Raw genomic sequence first — 24,600 nt, forward strand, 5'->3', positions numbered from 1 at the left:
TACCTGGGACAACTTACACTGGATGGAGTAAGAGAGTCAGCTCCCTACACAGAGGACCCTGCACCTATCCCAGCCACAGAGGTGGGTGCCCTGAATGTATGAGTGTGGGACCTATAGGTGCTGTTCTGTATATGTATATTTATCTCCAATGTGTCTATCTATCTATCTATCTATCTATCTATCTATCTATCTGTCTGTCTATCTCATATCTATCTATCTATCTATCTATCTATCTAATATCTCTTTATCTATCTATCTATCTATCTCATATCTATCTATCTATCTATCTCATATCTCGCTATCTATCTATCTATATATCTATCTATCTATCTATCTACCTACCTATCTATCACATATCTATCAATCTTGGTTAAATAATTGACAGTGAATTAGTAAGTTTTAGTCTATCTTGTTAGCTCATAAATAAATATATATATATATATATATATATATTTATATAAATGATCTTTGTGCACATATAATAATAATAATAATAATAATAATAATAATTATAATAATAATAATAATAATAATAACATTACTACTGCAATATGTTTATGCACACTCCTGCATTATTTTACTGTGGAAAAAAAAACTGATATTTGGAGTTTGGAAAGTTGTGATTTTGGACTTTGGAAAGTTTTGTGGCAAGTTGTTGTTGTTGTTGTTGTTGTTGTTGTTTTCTGTTACTGAGGAAATAATATACCAGATGTTTAACCCCTCATGTGACAGGCAGGTTTACCCTGCTGCCCCCCATGTCCTGATTATTATTCTTTTGTCATTATAAATTCTCTCTTAGCCTTGGGGCAGATTTTATCTGCAAACAAAGCGGCTATTTCATCTCCATAATGGAGAGTTAATAAGACACTTATAGCCACATATACAACACATGGAATATAATGTATCACTCAGGACAGACTTATTGCTAAGTTATTACAGATTCTTTCTACACTATCAGGACAGATGGGATTCCCCCGAACACCCAGCCTTACTTCTGTTTGTTAGAGAACCTATGAAGAAATGGTATATCTGTATGTAGAAACTGATAGGTACATTTGGCAGACAGGGCAATGTTCCTGCACTCAGGAGACTTGTGGGATGATGAATTAACACCCCAGTGTGCTGTTAAACTCATTTCACCTCTATTAAATGCAGCACAGAATGGGGATCAGGAGGTCCCAGCATCACAAACATCACAGCCAGGGCCCCCGGACATGGATAACAGCTCTGGGAGCAGAAGGCTGGGACTCAATAAACTGTTTTAGTGAGCAGCACAGAAGGTGTTAAAATGTGAACATTCAAGCACCCTAAAATCTGATATCCCACTTATACCATATGATATAATTTTACTTTCTAATAATACTCTTATTTATAGGCCGGGCTAGTTTATTGAGAGATTAGACTATTTATTTATTTATTATTTATTACCAATTATTTATATAGCGCACACATATTCCGCAGCGCTTTACAGAGAATATTTGGCCATTCACATCAGTCCCTGCCCCAGTGGAGCTTACACTCTATATTCCCTACCACATGTGCACACACATACACACTATGGGTAATTTTGTTAGGAGCCAATTAACCTACCAGTATATTTTTGGAGTGTGGGAGGAAACCGGAGTACCCGGGGGAAACCCACGCAAGCACAGGGAGAATATACAAACTCCAGCACAGTTAGGGCCGTAGTGGGTATCGAACCAACGACCTCAGTGCTGTGAGGCAGTAATGTTACCATTACACCATCTGTGCTGCCCAAGACTATCTATCTATCTATCTATCTATCTATCTATCTATCTATCTATCTATCTATTTATCTACCTATATCCCACAATAAATGAATTCAGGGTCTGTGAAGTGTCAGCTCAGTGGACAGGCTGGAAACGCTTGAAAAAAAATCACTTATAAGTGCGGAATCTTAAATTAAATACATCAAAATGTGAAATAATGATTGTGGGGCACAAATATCAGAAAGAAGATCACAGAAACAGGAAGAAAAATGAGAGGAAAATACCTCAGAGTTATAGTGACAGATAACATAATGGTCAGGGAGCAGTGTGGTCCCCAGTGGGAATAGCCCCTAGGATGATTGGGTGTATAGGAAGATGTATTAGTAGCAGGATGATTATAGTCACTGGTAAGAGACCCCACCCTGAGTGCCGTGTACAGGTCTGGGTGCTCTGTCTCCAAAAAATACATTATTAAAACAGATAACTTACAGAGAGGGACAACTGCAATGGTACATAGGCTGCATTACACAACCCAGGACAGACTGGTAGATCTAACCTTAGAGGACATGGGGGGTATGAAAGGAAAGTATTACTGGAGATCAGTATTTATATTTCTGGAACATGTAGACACTGTGACTATAGAGGAAGTGAATTATAGAGCCTTGGCATAGGCTCCCAGTAGATGATATTGGGACATTCAGAAAAATAATCGTATGATTATTGTTAAGACTTAGAAAATATTAAATAAAAGAATCCCCAAACTCCCCCAAAAAACTAACATAACATAGGAACACAAAATGGGGTCATTAGATTAACCTGTAGGTTCTGTTCTGTCATCAATTTCTATGAGTCTTCCACTTACTCAGAACGAAATGAACTGGTGATAACTCACACATCATGATTAGAGGAATAAAAAGACAAAATTGATATTTACATCATGTAATCATGTATTGCACATACCATGTTATCCAACACAGCTCTGCTTGTTTCTGGCATGTGCGTATATGTGCGTATATGTGTGTGTGTGTGTGTGTGTGTGTGTGTGTGTGTGTGTGTGTGTGTGTGTGTGTGTGTGTGTGTGTGTGTGTGTGTGTGTGTGTGTGTGTAGAGAACGGTATATTATCAGCTATCCAGCTCTCAAGTATTTTAGATAGCAAGTAAGATATTGCACTAGTTTGGGGAAAAGAACAGAGTCAAAACTGAACCGCTCATCTCTAGTACATATATATCTGTCTGTATATATATATATATATATATATATATATATATATATATATATATATATGGAGAGAAAGAACTGTATATTAAATATACAGGACACTGTATACGTGTTATCTGCTGAATACGTATACAGTGTACATATTATATGCAGGATACGTTATGCATTTTCTCTGTTGGATATAGGTGTATGTTATGAATAAGATACCTTATAAATGGATTCACTGGATACTGGATTCACCTTTATATTATACACAGAATACCTTATGCACATTCTCTGTTGGATATAGCTATATATTATACACAGGATACTGTATACGTGTTCTCTGCTGTTTTCAGTTATGTATTATATACATGAAACTGTATACATGTTCTCTGCTAGCTTTAGTTATATATATTATATAAAGGACACTGTATGAGATTAGAACTATTAGCCGCAAGTTGTTTTGTACTGGATTCAACTGTATATTATTTACAGGGCACTTTACGTTCTGTTGGATCCAGCTGTTTATTATATACAGAGCACTGTATTGTCTATGCTGGATTCAGATGCATATTATATACCGGGCACTGTCTGTTCTCTACTATATTCAGCTGTATATTACATATAGGGCACTATCTGTTCTCTACTGGATTCAGCCGCATATTATATACCGGGCACTGTCTGTCTGTTCTCTACTGCATTCAGCTGCATATTATTTACCGGGCACTATCTGTTCTCTACAGGATTCAGCTGTATATTATACTCAAGACACTGTGGGGGAGATGTATCAAACCTTTGAGGGAGATACAGTGGAGAAATGGAGCATAGCAACCAATCAGCTACTAGCTGTCATTTATCTAGCACAGTCTAAAATGACAGCTTGAAGCTGATTGGTTGCTGTAGTCAATGCTGTAAACAACGCCTCCACTTTATCTCTCTCGAATGTTTGATACATCTCCCCCTGTATGTTCTCTGCTGAAATCAGAAGCATATTATAAAGCATATCTATACTCACTATGTCCTACGTGTATTTGTTGACATGACAGTGCCGGCCCTGGGATCCCGACACGGGTGTAATTCATCTTAGTATGAATTAACTAATTTCAGGCGCTAATATGGCATAAGACAAAATTCATTGAAAGGTATTTATTAACAACAGCTACAGCAGCCTAATAATGAGCCTGTGGTATTGGCATGTAAGTCTCCTTAGAGCGTTTCAGCTGTGCGGATCAGATGTATATTACATACAGGATGTATATTATATACATGACACTGTGTACATGTTCTCTCCTAGATTACTGGGGGTATATTTACTAAAGTGCTGTTTTTTAGAACTGGAGTTGTTGCCCATAGCAACCAATCAGATTCTACTTCTTATTTATGTAGCACCTTCTAGAAAATAATAGTTACAATCTGATTGGTTGCTATGGGCAACAACTCCCCTTCTAAAAACCTGCACTTTAGTAAATATACCCCTAAGAGTTTATTTGTATAGGGTAAGGGGTAAATTTACTAAAGTGAGAGTTTTTAGAAGTGAGTTTTAGAAGAGATGTTGCCCATAGCAACCAATCAGATTCTAGCTATTATCTTCTAGAATGTGCTAGCTAAATGTTAAGTAGAATCTGAATGGTTGCTACGGGTAACATCTCTTATAAAACTCACTTGTAAAAACTCTCACTTTAGTAAATTTACCCCTAAGTATAAACAACTTTTTCTTAATAGGGTTATATAAACCAAGAGGGAGAAAGTAAAAGATTTAACCCAGACTGGTGTTTCCCCAGCCATTTCTTACCACAGTCAGGGAGGGGTTGGGGGGGGGGGGGGGGGGGGGGGGGGCAAGAGCCAGGTCAGTGCCATAAAGCGTGGTGGCTGCTGCAAAATCTCCTGTCCTGTAACCAATCTTCTTTATGGAGACAACTGGCAGCTCTACCTCTTATGAATCATCATTCTGTCCATCTAACATCTTCATTGCTACTATAGATTCTCCTTACAGTACATGTATCTGATAGGAGGTTAGGGTCCACTCATAGCTCAGGACTTACTGATGGCATCTTATGTAATACATAAGTTTTACAATAAAAAATATGTATTGACATGATGCTGGGGCAGGTGTGGCAGTGAAGGAGTTATTCTGTCCCCCCCTGGTGTAAATCACTCTCCGTTTCCAGTTGGTTGGGCAGCCAAGTTTCCCATGTAAATGACAGTAATACATATCTAATCATGTCCTACAGCCTGCCACCCCCTGTGCAAACCTCATTAATGGATTATTAGACAATACAAGGCAGAGTGTGAGAGCACCGCTGCTAAGCAGATTATTTCCTGGCACGCTGAGTGCGAGCATTGTTTACTCATAAGAAGCGCTTCATACATTACACCCTATAACCCTACACACTGTAATAATAATACTGTTACTCACCAGACATAGCGCTGATCTGATATAATAAATACTAATCTATTATTGTTCTCCCCTCTGGCTAACAATGATCCCCCAACTCAGGCTGGAAACACAGACCGTAAAGTACATTATCCATCACCCATTATTCTGCCAAAATATTCTTCCTGTCAGACAGATGGATGGAATGATAGAGAGAGAGGTAGATAAATAGATAAATATTACATGGATATATATTGCATAGATAGATAGATAGATAGATAGATAGATAGATAGATAGATAGATAGATAGATAGATATTGCGTAGATAGATAGATAGATATTGGATGGATAGATGGGTGCAGGGCCGTAACTAGGGTAGTTGCTCCTGTGCCATGGCACAGGGCACCGCAGGGCAGGGGGCGCTGTTTGGGCCTGTCAATTTTACTGTTTATTATCATTCTTCTCACTTGTAGCTTCCTCTTCTTTTATCCCCAGCATCTCCTGGCCTCCTGTATCTTTTCCCTGGCCCTTTCCCATGAGGCCATGGCCCTTTTTTAGGTGCATTATCTTATGTCCCTATTTAAAAAATGAGGGGAGGGGCACCAATGCTCTCTCTGGCATAAGGCACCAAAAAGTCTAGTTACAGCTCTGGATGGGTGGATAGATATTGGATAGATAGATAGATAGATAGATAGATAGATAGATAGATAGATAGATAGATAGATAGATAGATAGATAATGAATGGGTGGATAGATTGATTGATAGATAGATAGATAGATAGATAGATAGATATTGCATGGATAGATGAGTAGATAGATCGATCGATAGATAGATATTGCATGGATGGATAGATAGCTAAACATTGCATGGATGGATAGATGAGTGGATAGATGAGTGGATAGATAGATAGATAGATAGATAGATATTGCATGGATAGATGAGTAGATAGATCGATCGATAGATAGATATTGCATGGATGGATAGATGAGTAGATAGATAGATAGATATTGTATGGATGGATAGATAGATAAACATTGCATGGATGGATAGATGAGTGGATAGATAGATAGATAGATAGATAGATAGATAGATATTGCATGGATGGGTGGAAAGACCACCCTATGTCATCTGATGGTTGTCCTGTAGTGTATGACGACAGTGGCGCATGTACCGCTCACTGTTTAGCGGTCAGTAACATGACATATATAATGTGCACATTGTAATGATCATTACATAACTGACTTACTTCTTGTAAAAATGTAAGACGTACTTATTGCAGCATTAAAGGGTGCTATGGTACATATCAGGATATGCTTATTTTGGTGCAGAGAAATTATGCATATTTATTGTTTTTGGCAAAAGAAATATCATGATTCTCAGAGATGTGACTTCTATCGTCATTATGCCTCATTACTTTGGATATATAATACAGCTAGCCCATATAGCCTTACATGCCTATATATATCCAATGTGTTGCATACACCCAGTATACCAATATAGGGCCTCATTTATTAACGAGTTTTATCATTCATAACGAATGATAAAACTCGTTGCATATAATAATCGTGCTCCAACCAATCAGCTCCCAACTGTCATCTGTTTGAAAAATTACAGTTGGCAGCTGATTGGCTGGAGCACCATTTATCATGCGCAGCGAGTTTTATCACTCATCTTGAATGATAAAACTTGCGTTAAATGAGACCCGCAGTCTTGCTAGTGCCAGATATGTAATGCAGCTAGTCAGTATAGCTTCATGTGCCCACATAGAGCCAATGTGCCCATATAGCCATAACATAATCTCACTTTATTGGTCTTATATCAAACTCAAGTGGATTTCTCTCAATCTATCCATCTATCTATCTATCTATCTATCTATCTATCTATCTATCTATCTATCTATCTATCTATGGTCCTCTGTTAGAGTGCATATATATTGGGTTATTACATCCTTCCTCTTGTCTACGTATAGGAGACTGCAAGGTAATTAAATATATTTAATGTATTATGAGTATAATATAATTATTTTTATCGGGGCCACAAGCCCTGCTACACTGTCTAAATCCCAGAATGTTCCAAAGAAAATGATCAAGAAAAATACTAATTTTGAAAAAATGAACTCTTTTCTTGCTTCACCATTAGTGAATGACACTGGGAAAAGCGCAGAACTGATGGTGAATTTGGAATGATATTCACTTTATTGGAACCTACAAAATCTTCTACTGATACCGCTTTTCCACCTAAGTCCTGGGTCTGACCCGAGATTTGGAACACAGTTCCATAACGGGTCAGACCCAGGACAGACCCCTTGTCTACTGAGGCGCCGATCCGGGTTATTCCCAGATAGGCGCCATTCACCCTGCACACGGGTGCAGCGGAACACTTCTCCCGTCACTTGAAGATGACATCATCTCCAAACGCAGAGAAGTCCACATGCTGTAAACGGGACCCGGGTTGGACGACCCAGGTTACCCATTTACACTACAGGGTTACACAGGTCGTTTCCGTGTTAAACCCTGCAATTACCTGGGTGGATGGCCAGGTCACAACCCGGACCCCTTTTACACCTAACAGCAAACCCGGCTAACCCTGCAATAACCCGGGTTTTAGCTGTGGTGTAAAAGGTGCAGGCTGGTGATTTTCCGGGTTCCTTGTTTGTAGTTTGTGGACTGAATGATATTTTATTCATTTAATATTCCAAAAACAGTGGAAAATAATTATAAAGAAAAATAACATCCAAAAACACCCGATATCTCCCTCCATTTCCGACAGCAGAAGCAGCCCCCATAGTCTATGGACTACCTTCAATCCCTCCTTCCGGTGGTTTCACGGGCGCGTGTGCTGTAGAGTAGCGAAGGGGCAAAGCCGGAAGTAATGTGATCGAAACGCAATCACTTTACTTTTCACTGATAGCCGGGACGGGCTCCTGCGCCGGTGGTTCAGTAATAATACATTGAGACGCATAAAGAATCCTTATTGCCACAAAAACATAAAATGACACAAAATCAAACTCCCAAATAAAGCTAATAAACTCCTTGAAGCCATTCATGCTCCACACTGGCCCCATCCGCTGGGGGCCACACTGCTAGAAAGGAGCATTTTTCTCAACATAATCTCTCTATATGGTCTCAGAGATTTGTATAATCTCCCCTGAGTTCACTAAAATGAGTATTGCCCACTTGCTATTATGCTAGTAATTGATTTACTGTTGAGAGCTATTTGCAAACATGTATTAGTGACTTAAAGAGCTTTTAATTCTGGCGAGCAGGGCGATGAAATTACAGTATATTCTGCATTTGTTCCCCTGCCACCTAACAAATGAAGTGATTAAACCCTCTCAAAACGCATCAGTCACGCTGCATTAGCTGAGAGAAAGCTAATTATCCCAATTAGGGACCTGATTTATAATTAATGGCATGGCCCAAGTGATAATTGGATGTTAATGGATAACAGTTTTTTTTTGTGTCTGGAAATCATCTCTGGGTTTCCCAACGGCCGCTCCCCACCCGTGCCCTGATCACAAGTAAATGAGAATATAAAACTCTTATTAGACCACTGAATTGAAACCATTCGATTCGGAGCTCTAAGGAGTTTAACGCAGGTTGGGTGAGGAAATTAGGAGCAGCTGCCAAGACCACACAATCCTTGGGATCCCAAACATCTGATTCCCCTGAAGCTTTTATTCAGAGATGCAGCTGACCTGGATAAGCAGCATATAGAGCAGTACTGAGTATGCCCAGCTTGTATGATATCTGCTGAAATATGTAATTCTGGACCTCTACTATCGTCACCATAACCTTAATATCGCCTCATAACTTCCAACAGCTAAAATGGCCAAAGATAGACACTTTGATTCAATTCTCCGCTATGGCCACAAAGTGGCCAGGGGTGAAAGCACTACGGGCCTGATTCAGCAAGGAACGCAGTTGGTAATACGCACGCAATCGGCCGATTGTTGCGTACCAGCCATTGCGATCGGCAGTGACTACGCAGACCCATTGCAGAGTGACTGACAGAAAGAGCCGTTTGTGGGTGGTGAAGGGGAGGTTGGGGAGATGCAGGTGTGCCAGTGCGTTTGAACGCCGTTGCAGGGATGTGCGTAAATGAACCACTGCAATGCCCTACGCAGCCTGGTCTGCATGTAAGTTATACCCCTTTTACACCGGAGCTAAAACCCGGGTTTTTGAAGGGTTAACCCGGGCAGCTCCCTGGTGTAAAAGGGGAGAGCGTTGGATCGTCGGGTCGAGTGACCCAGCAATCCAACCCAGGTAACTAGCAGGGTTTAACACGGGCGTAGCCCGTGAAACCCTGCTGTGAGAACAGCGCACTCCGGGTCACGATGACCTGGAGTGCGCTGCTAGCCGGCCGATTGGTCCGGCTTCAGTGGCGCTTGGAGATGACGTCATCTCCAAGCGACCACTTTCACTCTGCAAAAGCCTGGTCTATGCAGACCCGACTGCGGTGTGAGCGGCGCTGACTCGGGAATATCCCGAGTCGGCGCCGGCAAAATTCCGGGTCTGATCCGGATAGGAACTTTGTTCCAACTCCGGGTCAGACCCGGAATTTAGGTGGAAAAGGGGTATTATACTGCTTTTATACCAAAATTCTGGGTCTGACCCTGGGGTTGAAACAGGGTTCCAATCCGGATCAGACCCGGAATTTCCCTGGCGATGACCCAGGATATTCCTGAGTTGGCGCCGTTCACACCGTAGCCAGGTCTGCAGAGACTCAACTTTTCCGGCGTTGAAGTGCACGCTTGGAGATGACGTCTTCTCCAAGCACCAATGAAGCCGGCCAATCCGCAGGCATGCGGCACGATCCAGGTCACCGCCAGGTTTCACGGGTTAATCCCGTGTTAAACCCTTCAAATTACCAGGGTTGGATTGCCGTGTCACTCGACCCGGCAATCCAACCCTTTTACACCAAGGAGCTACCTGGGTTAACCCTGCAATTTTAGCTCTGGTGTAAAAGGGGTATTAGCAATTTCTTAGTAAGGTCAGAGCATGTGCAAGCATGCTTGAGGCTGCGATGGTACCCGATTGTACCGATGGTTTAGCAGTCTTGCTAATCATTACGGATGTGTGTAAGGTAAAGTTGGCGTCCTTATATAGTGCCGCGGCGGCATAGCGATCACAATGGATTAGCAAACTATCGCATTTGAACTGTGTGCGTAATCGCTATCGCATTCACAGTTGCGTTCCGTAGTGAATGAGGCCCCATGAGACCAGACATAGAGGTGCGTAGACAAATTTGCATTTATTTAGCTGCCATAATTTATGGTGATGAATTAGATCACCCCCCAAACATAAGTGGAAGATGCACTTTTTCTTGTTTTCCAAATCCTTAGAATAACCATATAGATATAACAGAAAGGTACATGAGGGATTTCTCAAAAGTGGAGAACAAAGTAAATGGTGAAAAATATTTCAAAACCTGGAAATTACTTTTACTTTTATATTGCGGAAGTATCTTATAATTGAGAATGTGCCACTTAGGGCCTGATTCAGAGATGGCTGCTATTCCAGTGTTTACGCAGTTGAGCGATAATCATCGATCTGCGCACGAGTCTGAGGCGCACAGCGCACGCATTAAAGTCCATTACCGTTGTCGCTCACAGAGACTATCTTCACGCAGAGTGACTGGCAGCTGGGTACTATGTTGCGGACATTGTTGAGGCGGGTCGCAGTCTGCGTCCGCAGTCCAGTACGCAAATGACATGGCCCAGGCATCTCCATGCTGCGGGTCCATAGGGCTACTCAGAAATCTGATTTTAGAAGGATCTGCGACAGATGCTGCGTCTTAGTGCGCAGTCGCTAGGATTTGCGAAGCCGCCGGTGGGCATCTTAATACATTTCCCTGCAGCTGCGACATTTACATATTCTTGCACAGCAGCTGCATACACAGACGCAGCTATGGCGACAATAGCATACATCATTCATGCCTACCCTCCCGGTTTTCGTGGGAGGCTCCCAATTTTTTGGGTAACCCCCTGCACCCCAGGAAGGGTAGGCACATCTCCCGCATTCTGCCCACTTCCTAGTGAAGTGAGCAGAATGGAGAGCATTTCCACGGCGATCGCAGGTCGCTGTGTAGGGAGCGGGGCTTAATGACGCGTTTCTCAGTGAATCGCGTCATTTAACCTTGCCCCCTATTTAAATTTAAGTCAATCACGTCAATTTGCATGAAGGGGGTGGGGCTTAATTATGAAAACCGTCAGGCCCCGCCCCCATCACAGCCCACCTGTTTCTCCTACCAAGGCTTCACCCGGGGAGGAGAAGCCAAAGGTAGGCAACTATGGCGTACATCTCTGAATCAGGCCCATAGTGTCCATACATAGAATAATGCAATGTTCTGCATGTCTCTGGAGAGGTCTGAAGTGTAATAAGCTGTATAATATATCAGAATTTATCTTAAGGTGCCCATGCGATTGGCACCTTGCGCTACGAAGGCCAATCCGATGGCCGACATATCATGCGGTCCCCATACACGGAGCGATCCGCTGCCCGACCGCTCGATATGCCGGCACCCCCCTCCCCCACCCGCATAGCACTGCATGGGATCATACATCGCATCCCCAGATCAAGTGAACATGCAATAAGATCTGGAGGTGCGATGTACAACCCCACGGGAACACGCACGGTCTGATATCATGTCCACACACAGTACGATATAGCAGCGATATCGTACCAATCCGTCAGATCGGCTACTATATCGCACCGTGTATGGGCACCTTTACAGGGGGTAGGGGGAACAGAGCAATGTTCTGCACATCTCTAGAGAGGTCAGAAGTTTAATAATCTGCAGAAGAATATATCAATATTTATCTGACATGGAGTAGATGTAACAGAGCAATGTCCTGCACATCTCTAGAGAGGTCCAAGATGTAATAATCTGCAGAATATATCAGTATGTACAGTATCTGTCAGGAGGTAGATGGGGCAGAGCAATGTTCTGCAGGTTTCTAAAGAGATCAGTAATATAATAATCTGCAGAATGTATCACTATGGATCTGTCAGGGGGTAGATGGGGCAGAGCAATGTTCTGCGGGTCTCTAGAGAGGTTAGCAAATGAATATGCAGGATGACTACTACAGTAGATGGATATATTTACTCCCTACTACCTTTCAGGTGGTGACGACATGTATAACAGGGCACTTTATAAGAATAGGGGCTTAGCCAAAGCCAGGCCTTGTCCTCATTGAGATGTAATAACATTAACGTGATAAACACTATTAAGTTTCATGTTGAGAGATTTGGACAAAGGCCTCATAATGTTTTCTTATTCCTTTCATTGTGTTCAGTTATTGTGTGTGTGGTCCGACAAAGGATCCCCCTAGCCGCAGGTGGACGGGGACATAAGGGGCGGTAAAGCTGCATTAGCTGTTACAATAACACAATGTTCATTCTCAGGAGTTGTGTTACCTTATATTATTAATTCCCTCTACATAAGAAGAGCCACCAGGGTCTTTCCCTATACACAGGTATAATTGTGTACAGTGTGCAGTGCCAGGGGCGTTTTAAGAGAGGCAAGGGCCCGTGTGCAGACTCAGCGTGACCCCTCCCCCCTCCTCCTCCCTGGAAGTGCAGTAGATTTTGGCTTGGTGCCAGAATCTACTGGGCATTTGCGGGACTCCGGAAAAATGGTGCCGATGCTTTATTCCCAGGGACATGTCTACTAGGCATGCGCCACCATTTTCCCTGTGATTCTTGCTGCTCTGCACCACCAGCCCGGCAATGTTCCGGAGACTGCGGAGAGGCAAGTGTAACTATATATATATATATATGGGTGCAGGGTGTGCGCTGTCGTTCCCCCCCTGCACACCACACGCCCTGCACCCATTATAGATATGCCATTGTGCAGTGCACATATTAATGGCTGTTGGGATGTGAGACCACCTACATGTGTGACAAGTTGTACCCATCAAACTGTGTGTTCCCCCAATAGAGATCTGTGCCACGGGACATACAAAGTAATGTAGCAGAGGCAGGAAACCCAGTGACTTTTCTTCATCATGTGCAGCGCTTGCGATTCACGAGACCGTTTCTTTATGTGAACCTTCTGGTATCATTGGATGTAATCCCAGGCGTACACTTATAGAGAGGCCGCACCTGAGCGCACAGATGCTCACGTGTGTATTGCACAGTCTGACGTATAACGGGTAATTTGGATGGAACCTTTGTCAGCTGATATCATTATGTGCGCCTTATAAATTATATTTCTACCTCCGTTTAGCTGTGGAAGAAACCTTGCAGTTACATTACCAGGTGATTTATAAATCATGGCTATGTATATGTTCTTGTATTGCTTCCAGGCCAGAGCCAATGAAAGAGGTGAAGAAGGGGCAGAGAAGGTCCTTAGCGGTCTTTACCAGCTGTGGTTGTGGTACCCTAGTGGTATTTTGTACCACTAACACTGACAGTGTTTCGAGTTGTGAAATAAAAACTTATGTTCCAATGCAAAAATTAGGATAATACATAGTAATGAAGTGAATGGTTTGTTGCTATGAATAAAATGTACCACTAGGGGTGCTATGCACTATTCCGTCCTGTGCGTGTGCCCCGTTCACAGGTCCAATCCATGACTTGTGCACTGCAGAAAAGAGGCAGATTGTGGCACCGTCATGGTATAACACAACTTTGAGGGGGTAGAATTAGTGCTAGCACTTGATGTACTGTAGCCATATAAATGGAAACGACACATTGCACAGACATGTACAGTCTATAGCGTACCCCAAAGAACAGACACACATTTAACAAGTGTTCGGAACAATGAATCCGTCTAAACCTGCTCTTCCAGCCAAGATTTCCCACTTTAATCTCCCTTGGCAGAGAAGGAACTATGAATTAAGTAGCACAATTTAACTCAATGCTTAAAGGGAAATTAAAGGTGATGAAATAAGCAATATTAAGTTACTTGTACAGATGCGTAATTTCCACCGGTCACTGTTTATATGAACAGAAAGAAACATCTTATTTTCAGTAGTAAATTTGCCATCTCACTGGTGCATAAACATTCCTCTTATTTGAAACCAGTACAAAGATTGACACAAATGGAAACGCAAATCTCCAGGTCCACAGTGCCAATAAAGTTCTGTGATGTCATGCATCAGGCTCTACAGGAAGTACATGTTGTTTCCACATTAAAATGGCGGCATCTGTGGGGGAGGGTTTCATGTTCTGATGGGAAGAACTTGGCGGTTGATAATGAAATGTGGGCTTTTTATTGCCTCTTGCAAAGATTTCATTTCTTGTGCCGAAAATGAGGGTGCGGAATCAGATTGTATGTGAGGTGGGAGGGTGGAGGGTGTAGCCGGTGCAGAGGATTGAGGAGGACCTGGTGATTGCATAGTGTGGGGAGGGTGCTGTGTGCTAGTTATTGCTATTAGTTTTATTCCTGTAGAATGGCTTTATAGGTAGCGGAAACCAGGCCTCAGCATATACTGTTACTGGGAGGCCATTTGTTCCTTTCAGGGGACGTTATACATGGAAAGCAGGCGATGTAATAAAGTATTCACATGTATCATAGGGACACCTAATAAAGACATGCACAGGTACTATAGTGAACGTAAAAAATACTTTCACATGTTTGATATATATATATATATGTTACAATACATTACACTGCACAGGACTATGGTGTATTTTCTACAATGCATTGCTGTTATTAATCTGATAAATTATCATGCATTAGCAGTATTTATGCAAGTATGGGCTCCTATAACTGCATTCCCCCGGTGGGACCTGACCGACACTGGTGATACATGATAGAGGCATTAAACTTGTACGATTGTGAGTGACACATGATAAAGATATTCACATGTACGATAATGACATGTAATAAAGACATTTACATGCACCATAATGATATGTAATAAAGACACTCACATTTAGGATAGTGGCACGTAATAAATACAATCTCCTCTCACTCCCATAGTTAAAATGCGCCATAAATAATGAGAACCTCAGCAGTATTTTAGAACGTAGCTTTGATGTGATGATGATATTTACTGCAGTCCCAACACCTGTAAAATGCTGTGGGCGTGCGCAGTCTTTGCGTGTGTGTATATAATCTGAACTGACATTACTGAAAGTAGATTAAATCTGGTAAATCCATAGTTTTAGCTGACACATAGCACACTGTACTTTATTTAATATTGCAGGTCCACAGAATATGGATTCACATTAAGCCAATATTAGATATTAAAAAGTAAATAATACTACTAATAAACAATCATGTAATCATGTATGCTACCTAAAAGATTATGCTGATTATAATAATAATTGACTTAATATATACTGGGCGCAGAATTGCCCTATTGTGCATGACTCTGGGAACGAGTGGCTTACAGTCTCCTAGGTAATTAAAATTGTGTGTATGAAAGGTTACATGCAAGGGTTTCTATTTAGATCATTTTCTAAATGTCTTGGGATATGAATTTTGAAGTTTGTGAATATAAAGGGGGGAAATACTCCCTCATACTTTAATTTTAAATAAAGTTACAAAGATAAGTTAGGGTAAGCATGAATAGTACTTTGCCATATTTGTAAGAGGAAATATAAAATGTTTTAATTTCTGCATACGGCATATCTTCATACCAAACTAGCTAAACTGGTTTGTTTGATGAAACTTGCTGGAATTAATCTTGTTATACATCAATTATTCATGCAGTGATTCATGCGAATAAAGCAACTGTAAGCTGTGAGGACCGAAATGAAACAGCAGAATCTTTACATGCTTGGTACCACATTAGCACAATGCTCTATGTATACAGTATATATATATATATATATATATATATACATACATTATATATATATATATATATATATATATATAGAGAGAGAGAGAGAGATATATATACGCACTATAAATATATATATGTGCTTGCACCATTCTTGTCCCAACAATCCAGGCTAACTTTCATCTCAACTGCATCCTTTATTTAAATTATAGCATTTTAAAAAGTCACTTACAATGACTGTTATTTACACAGTAAAACATCCTACTAAATATTAAATACATGACATCACTGAGGCTGATTATAACTAAGTGATGACATCATTGACAGTTTTTTATAGAAATATAATTCTCAGGAGTGTATACCAATATTTGTTTCATTTATGTATTGTGCTAAGCTCATAGTAAAACACAAATAAAATAGAGCCAGGGTGTCGGTATATTTTAGTTGAATTAATTCCAGTTTTCAATGTTGGGCGGATATCCTAGTGATCATTACCATGTTCCTTCCGGCTACATATAAAACATACACAGCAACAAAGACAATTTATAATATACAGGCAATTGCCAGGATCAGATTATCGCCTGCCTAATGGAATATGAAGACGGCTTTATCCATAGTAAGCACAATCGGGCAGCTGGATAAGGGCACTTGGACATTTTCTTACTGTCTGTGACATAACGGATGTTTTAGTGTTTAACATATGACATTTTTAACTATATTATGTATACAGTAATTAGAATGTATTTATTTTATACAAACAGTATATATTTAACACTTTCAAATATAGCACATAATCTTTATGTGATGATTGTATATTATTATTTGAAATGTAGGATCTGAAAATAATAAAATTTGTCACTTACAAAAGTAAGATTAGTAAGAAATTGACATGAGCCATAATGGGAAATTTTATTATTTTCTAAAACCATTTTTTGTGACAGATAGAAATGTAGTCTCTCCTGGTATAGCTGATAATTATAATGTCACATAATATGCTTCATTTTTCAATAGTTCCCCCCAATCCTGAAAATGCAGTTTCTCAAAACGTCTTTTCTTGTAGAACCGGTACAGACATAATCTTAACTGTCAGTGATTTATTAGGATTTCAGATCCCCCAGCGTGTCAGATTTGTCATCACATCTGTCAGTCATGTTTAACACAATTTGCTAAAACTATAAAAATAACATTTATTTTAATGTGAATAAGTAGTTTGAAGAACACAGATCAGAGACACAGAAAATCACAGGAAAATCACCTCTAAAATATAATAAATTATAGACTCTTCCCATCTCTGACTTATTATTCATGCTCAGATCTGTATTTCTTTCTGTTTGAGGCAAGTTGAATATACAAAGATCTAATTGTTTATTAGTTTGGATAACTTGAACATATTTTGTTTTTATAGATTTGCATATCTGCAAATTAAACCATGCAGAAGATTAATCCAAATAGACCAAATAGTAATTAAATTAAACCATGTAAGAATTATATTTAATAAACCATATATGAAATACACTAAATTAAACCATAAAGAGAATGAATTAAATAAAACATTATAGAAGATTCAATAATTTAAACCATATAGCAAATAAATGAATTAAACCATACATGAACTAATTTACGTGAAAGCATGTTACAAGTATACTAAAATGAAACATATATGAAATGCACTAAATTGATCCAATATTAATTTAAATCATGTAGTAAATACATTAAACTAAGCCATACATACATGCATTACTTTAAAAGAAAGCACATACTGTAGTAAATACATTTAAATAAATAATATATGAATTATATTTAATAGAACCTCATACAGATTAAATGAAACAATAAATGAATTACACTAAATGCAACCACATATGAATAATGTTTAATTTATCCATGTAAGAATTACATTTAGTAAACTATATATGAAGTACACTAAACTACACTGTAAAGGCAATGCATAAAACAAAACCATATAATATATTAAGTTAAGTTACATATGTATTACATTAAATACAAAATATGGAAATTAAATGAAATGAAACCATATAGGAATTTAATTAAAGTAGTACATGAAAATAAAGCATGTAGTAAATACATTGCATTAAACCATAAGTAAATTGTTTTATATAAAAGCACATAGCAAACACATTAAGATGAATAATATGAATTAAATATAACCACAAAGATATTAATATAAATGATATATGAATTACACTAAATGAATCCACATAGGAATAACCTAAAATTAAACTATGTAAGCATGACTCTTAAAAGACCATGTAGCAAATATATTATATTGAAACATAAACAAATTACATAAAATTAATCCACCTAGAAATTAAGTGACATGAAATCATAAATTAACTTTATGCATCAAAATGTATCTCCACGGTTTTAACATTAATGTATACCAGTTATATACATTTAAATATTATTAACCCTATTAGTGCCTCCAAATGTAATCCTGTCATCTCTGATTCTGTCTCATTCTGGGGGCACCAGCTGAAAAATACTAAACCATCAATATAAACTCCAATAATAGTGCATGCAATATATTTGCAAAGGAGTTTTTTTTACTATTAGCCTTTTGGTGAGAATATGCTCTTTATTGGTGATGCATATTGCATTAAACAATGTAAGAATTACATTTAATATAGAACATATAGGAATTAAAATAAATGTAACCATATACTGTAGGAATTAAATTAAAATATGTAAGAGTTAAAATTAATAGACAACATAAAAATAACAAAACATTAAACCATATAGGAATTATATTAAAGAGATTGTGATTTTAGAGAAGAGCTATCTGGAAAAATAGATTAGCCGCCTTTATTTACTACAATTATAATGGCAAGAATTCAAAGTGACTTCATACTTATGTTTAATATTATTGTTATAGGATATTAATATTTGGCAAATCTGTGATAAATTAACATAATGTGATAAACTACAAGTTGTAGAATGATAGATTTTGGGACATAAGACAATATATAAATGTACATTCTGTATAAAATTTAATTGACAAATTTAGGTGTGCTGTCAGAATGTAATTTCCAATTACCATTTTTAATGTGTTGCTGTCTTCCCAGGTATTCCCAGCCATGCAGCATTATGGAGTAAACGGATATTCCCTGCATGCAATGAACTCTCTAAGTGCCATGTACAATCTACACCAACAGGCAGCGCAGCAAGCGCAACACGCCCCAGACTACCGTCCCTCGGTGCATGCGCTCACCCTGGCAGAGAGATTGGCTGGTAAGAAAAATGATTTGTCACTTGCCATGAGAGAGGCAACTGGAGATTATTAGAAACTTATTTATTGGTTGTAAAGTGTTCTGCCTGTAATGACTAGTTTATAGCTCAAATGACTGAAGTATTGGAAGTAACTATTGCCATCTGTGATTCTCAGAACCACTAGAGATATACAGCTACAGTACCAGAAGTGGAACATAAATGGTGTATTTTATGTCACTACCCATAATTAAATTAGCCCTATTTTATCTTCCAACGGCTGTACATTTCAAGACATCATCCTGGAAGCCCGGTATGGGTCCCAGCACCGCAAACAGAGAAGAAGTCGCACAGCGTTCACAGCTCAGCAGCTGGAGGCACTTGAGAAGACATTTCAGAAAACGCACTACCCTGACGTGGTGATGAGGGAGAGGCTGGCGATGTGCACCAACCTGCCGGAGGCCAGAGTGCAGGTAGGTTCCCTCACTGCGTTAATCACAGCACCCAATACAGAGATTGACAGTTGGCAAATACAAATTTGCAAATTCCACTGTAACGAGAGCAATAAAATACCTTATAGAAGAGATGAGCAGTTCAGTTCCACCCTTTTAAGTTCGGCTCCAAAAAAGGGCATCTTATTGGCTATGAATCTCTCACGTGTTTTGGATAGCCAGTAAGATAAATCCGAACTTGTGCTAATTTGGCAAAAAGAACCAAGTAGAAACTAATTGCTCATATCTCTATTTTGTAGTAGGTTGTTATCATATAGACTGTAGAAATAGTTACACATGGTAATAATTTTCTCAGATTGTGGGAAAATATCTAAATCTGAATCATGTTACATTGCAGGTTTGGTTTAAGAACAGAAGAGCCAAGTTTCGTAAGAAGCAGAGGAGTCTCCAGAAGGAGCAGCTTCAAAAGCACAAAGACTCAGAGGTGAGCAACAGCGAGGGAAAGACTGACTCCGCCCCTGCGGAGCCAGCAGCTCCCAGCCACGAGTCCAAGAAACTGCAGAACTCTGTGGGTGACGCCAGCATAGAGCTGAATTTAACACTCTCAGAACAATCTGCCGGTGAGTCTGCTGCAGAAGACCACACCGATAAAGAGGAAGAGCCCAAGACCCCTCAAGAAGACACAAAAGTGGAGAAATCTTTACTTACAGACACAAAAGTTCAGAACTACAAGAGAGCAAGTCCAAAAGCAGGTCAGTCTGAATTCATATTGTGAGTAGAAGAGGCTTAGCCGACGCGCACACTCAAAATTTCTCTTTCCCTTACCTCTTCCCATTCATTTTGTGATCAATATTACCTTAGTGACAAATGGAATTTTCAAAACCATTCCACAAATCATTCACCACATCATACAGTACATTCACCTTCACAATTTGGACTTGTGTTCCCGGTCCACACGATATTCCTATGTGTGTGATTTCCTCCAGCGTAGGAGACCTGTGATGTATGTTATAAACGTTCTGTTGTGACCATTTCATCAGAGCTATTAAAAAAACATTATTCTGTGCAGGACACATGATCCTCAACCCTTGGTGACCTAAAATATCCTTTTGATTTGTATTAGGGTCTACTAACACTGAGCCGCTGACCAAAGTTAGCACATTTATTGGGAACAAATCAAGTAGCTTGCCTGTACGATTGAGTGCAGTTATTTGCTGGTAGCTCCAGGCTTGATTTTCATTTGCAGCCCCACAGCGCTGAATACAAAAATCAGCGAGGGGGGCAAGAAAAGATGCCAATGCCCCCTCTTGCAGCTAATAAAATTGACCCCATTGTATAATTTTGTTGATTAATTATTTAAGTGCTGGAAAGAATTAGCAGCTAATACAGTACAAGGTTATTAATAAAGGAAACATATATTTTCATTGCAGAGTTCCCGGTCAGCAGCACAATGACGCCATCCTCCAGCAATTGTCTGCCCCCAACTCACTCCTATTCCTCCTCACCCCTGAGCCTGTTCCGTCTGCAAGAACAGTTCCGGCAACACATGGCGGCCACCAACAACTTGGTCCATTACTCATCCTTTGATATGGGCAGCCCCCCGCCTGTGCCGTACCTGGGAATGAACGTTAGTATGGCACCACTGAGTTCTCTGCACTGCCAGTCTTACTACCAGTCCTTGTCCCATGCCCAGCAGGTCTGGTCCTCACCCATGCTGCAGGCCTCAGGCGCTCTTCCAAGCTTAAACAGCAAAACTACAAGTATCGAGAACTTGCGGCTCAGGGCAAAGCAGCATGCCGCCTCCTTGGGCCTGGACACATTACCCAACTGACTGTAATCTGTGAGGGGCTGTGACAGACCTTGATTCTTTTCTATCGACTCAGCAACAGGTAGAGTCATCGGCTACAACAAAATGGATGAACGGTGGCAGCAAAGCGGTACCTGGGCTATACATACCACATAGAACTGTCTGCAACACTGTGGTGTTACTCTGCACTGATTATAACTAAACACAGGAACTGACTCACACAACATTAGCACCTGGATGAGAAGTGCAGCCCTTGAAATCATACTAAAACAGTGAGATATCATTGTACCTCAATGCCCCAGACATTTCTCGAAGTCTGAGTGAATGTAACTTGTCTTCATTGGCCTACAGTAGGTGGTCCACACACGTTAAACCTGTAACGCAGGATTTTGCCTCTCCAGATATTCCTTCACCCGCATTGACTTTTACTGGAACTGCTTATCATGTGCCAGTATTCTTATTGTGATAATTGCACTAAGTCACCGAACACACAAAAGCAACGCAATGACCCACACAAACAGCATGGAATTATGGGAAAATTGTCATAAGGTGTAATATGTAATGTAGTGAATTAGGGGTTAATGTTAGGCCACTCCCCCTTCCAGACTGTACCTGGTGCATTAATTATAATAACATGGACCGAGTAATAGAACAAAATTGCCTGTGCACAAACTAAGCTTCCTGAGACCCTAAGCGCTGAATGTTATTTAAGGTGCCGGGCCCTTCTTAGTGCAGAGGCCCAGGTTCCTTAGCTCAAATTTCATTTTATTAGACTTTTCCTCCTTTGCTTAATATGTTTTTTAAATGACCTTAACCATGAGCCTAGAAGTGAAGCTGCTGTTTTATTTGTTGTCGAGAACAGATGTACATGGGGTCTTGTGATGTAAATGCTTTTTCGTAAAGGAAACGATCCCACTTGTATATAGGTGAAATGGTTGTAAATGCCCTTGAAGTGTTCGGCAGTGGTGTCTGCGTGCCGCGGATCGGTCCCGGGTGACTGGTTGTGCTGTAATGTATCAGGCAGAGACGGCCCCAGGGTGGTGTGAAGGTGGCAGAGGTTACGCTGCTGTAATGTGTTACTAACCCTCCGAGTCGCTCGCCTGCTCATCAGCTACACTCATATTTCACCGTGAAACATTGAGGGCGAGGAGGAGGTTTTTATATAAACCGTTAACTGCCCGAAGCAGTGTGTGGTACATGTAGAGCTGTAAATTTTCTATGTCGTCTTAGACACAATTCTACAAGCACCGATAGCGGAATAAATGTAACTTCTGTGCACTGAGCTCAATACATTTTTGTGCATGTGATACAAAACAAAAAAAAAAAAATGATTGCCCAAAAATAGACAGTAATGCCCAGGGAGCATCCACTCTCTTGGACGACACTTCAGCCACCCCCTGGCTTTCCTGCAGCAGGCGACCCCTTTACATTGCACTAAAGCACGAAACAGAAAGAATTAAAATTGTTTATGAAACGTATATATCATACAGGGCCTCATTTATCAGTGAGCTTTATCATTCATCACGAGTGATAAAACCCGTTGCGTATGATAATGGTGCTCCAGCCAATCAGCTCCCAGCTGTCATCTTATTGAAAAATGACAGTTGGGAGCTGATTGGCTGGAGAACCATTTGTCATACGCAACAAGTTTTATCACTCGTTGATAAATGAGGCCCACAGTAACTGTATACAGAGCAGTCCTGACCCATGATAAATAACGGTCGATGGCTCGGCCTGCCGCGGGCGCAACGTTTGCCAACTGGTTAGGTCCTTCCCACCATCTCCAGGGTGTTTTTTATTTTCAGGGAGAGTTTGTGGCAACCACTGTCCTCGTTCTCCCATAGTTTATGGATATATTGCTGGGACGGTCGAGTCATGTTGTACAGATATTGTTCCATTGCGTTTTATTGTACGTAATGTTTTATTTATAAATGATGTGGACAGAAATTCACTGGGATCAGGAGATGGCTCCTGCTTTGTCCTTCTTACGGGCAATCGGAAATAAAGTATTGATGTTATATAATATAATAAAAGAATGTGTGCATCTTCTGATGAAAGATTCAGATATTTATTGTTCAACAACTTTTTGCTGAAGTTCAACATTGAATATTTTTTATATAGGAAATGGTCACATGGACTCCTGACTGCTGAACTGATTAGTACTTGGGTTTGTTTGAAGTCTCATTGATAATAATATGACATCACTGGAAATGTCGTATTATTCATCGGAGCCACCTAGAGGAGACTGGAGACACAGCAACTACAGAATAATTTCCAGTTTTGCTACTGTCTCACAGGTGTAATAATCTCTGTTAGAAATAATGTAGGACAATCATAAAAGCTCTTTGGCCAATGCAGTATTTGAGGATTTCTTATCACCACCTTCCTACATACCGTGTTTCCCCGATAATAAGACACTGTCTTATTTTTTTTTTTATTCAAAAAAACACCATAGGGCTTATTTTCGGGGTAGGTCTTATATTAATTATCATTGACAGCAATGCCCCTTATGCAGGCCCCCTTGTAGAAGTGCCCCTTATGCAGGGCACCCCCTTGCAGGCCCCCTTGTAGAAGTGCCCCTTATGCAGGGCACCCCCTTGCAGGCCCCCTTGTAGAAGTGCCCCTTATGCAGGGCACCCCCTTGCAGGCCCCCTTGTAGAAGTGCCCCTTATGCAGGCCACCCCCTTGTAGGCCCCCTTGTAGAAGTGCCCCTTATGCAGGGCACCCCCTTGCAGGCCCCCTTGTAGAAGTGCCCCTTATGCAGGCCACCCCCTTGCAGGCCCCCCTGTAGCAGTGTCCCTTATTGCAGTGCACTTACCTGACTCGCCGCCGTCTGGGATGTCACTCTCACTTGCGCGCTGACTGGATCTAACATGATCCAGCAGGCGCGGCCGCACAGGATGCTCAGCGTGCGGGTGACGACATGATGTCACCCGCGCACTGCATGACTGGGAACGCTGGTCTCTGCAGCGTTCCCAGATCAAAATGAGATTCAGGTAGGTCTTATTTTCGGGGTAGGGCTTAATTTGGACCGGATTACAAAATTAAGGGTAGGGCTTATTTTCGGGGTAG

General features: G+C 40.5%; 1 protein-coding gene across 1 annotated transcript; it reads left to right on the forward strand.

Moving 5' to 3' along the window:
• Nucleotides 1-23,147, forward strand: DMBX1 (diencephalon/mesencephalon homeobox 1). Its single transcript, XM_088458290.1, has 5 exons — nucleotides 1-81; nucleotides 19,128-19,293; nucleotides 19,564-19,742; nucleotides 20,119-20,473; nucleotides 21,152-23,147. Exons 2-5 carry the CDS (start codon nucleotides 19,140-19,142, stop codon nucleotides 21,550-21,552), a joined length of 1,089 nt encoding a protein of 362 aa, XP_088314416.1. The 5' UTR covers nucleotides 1-81; nucleotides 19,128-19,139; the 3' UTR covers nucleotides 21,553-23,147.
• Nucleotides 23,148-24,600: the final 1,453 nt, after the last annotated feature.

The sequence above is a fragment of the Taudactylus pleione genome, unplaced genomic scaffold, assembly GCF_031769625.1.
Source record: "Taudactylus pleione unplaced genomic scaffold, aTauple2 ptg000824l, whole genome shotgun sequence".
Classification (NCBI taxonomy): Eukaryota; Metazoa; Chordata; class Amphibia; order Anura; family Myobatrachidae; genus Taudactylus; species Taudactylus pleione.

Coding starts and splice junctions, on each gene's coding strand:
- DMBX1 (XM_088458290.1), top strand. CDS start 19,140: ATGCAGCATTATGGAGTAAACGGATATTCCCTGCATGCAATGAACTCT. Junction 19,294..19,563: donor CCTGGCAGAGAGATTGGCTG/GTAAGAAAAATG, acceptor GTACATTTCAAG/ACATCATCCTGGAAGCCCGG. Junction 20,474..21,151: donor GAGAGCAAGTCCAAAAGCAG/GTCAGTCTGAAT, acceptor TTTTCATTGCAG/AGTTCCCGGTCAGCAGCACA.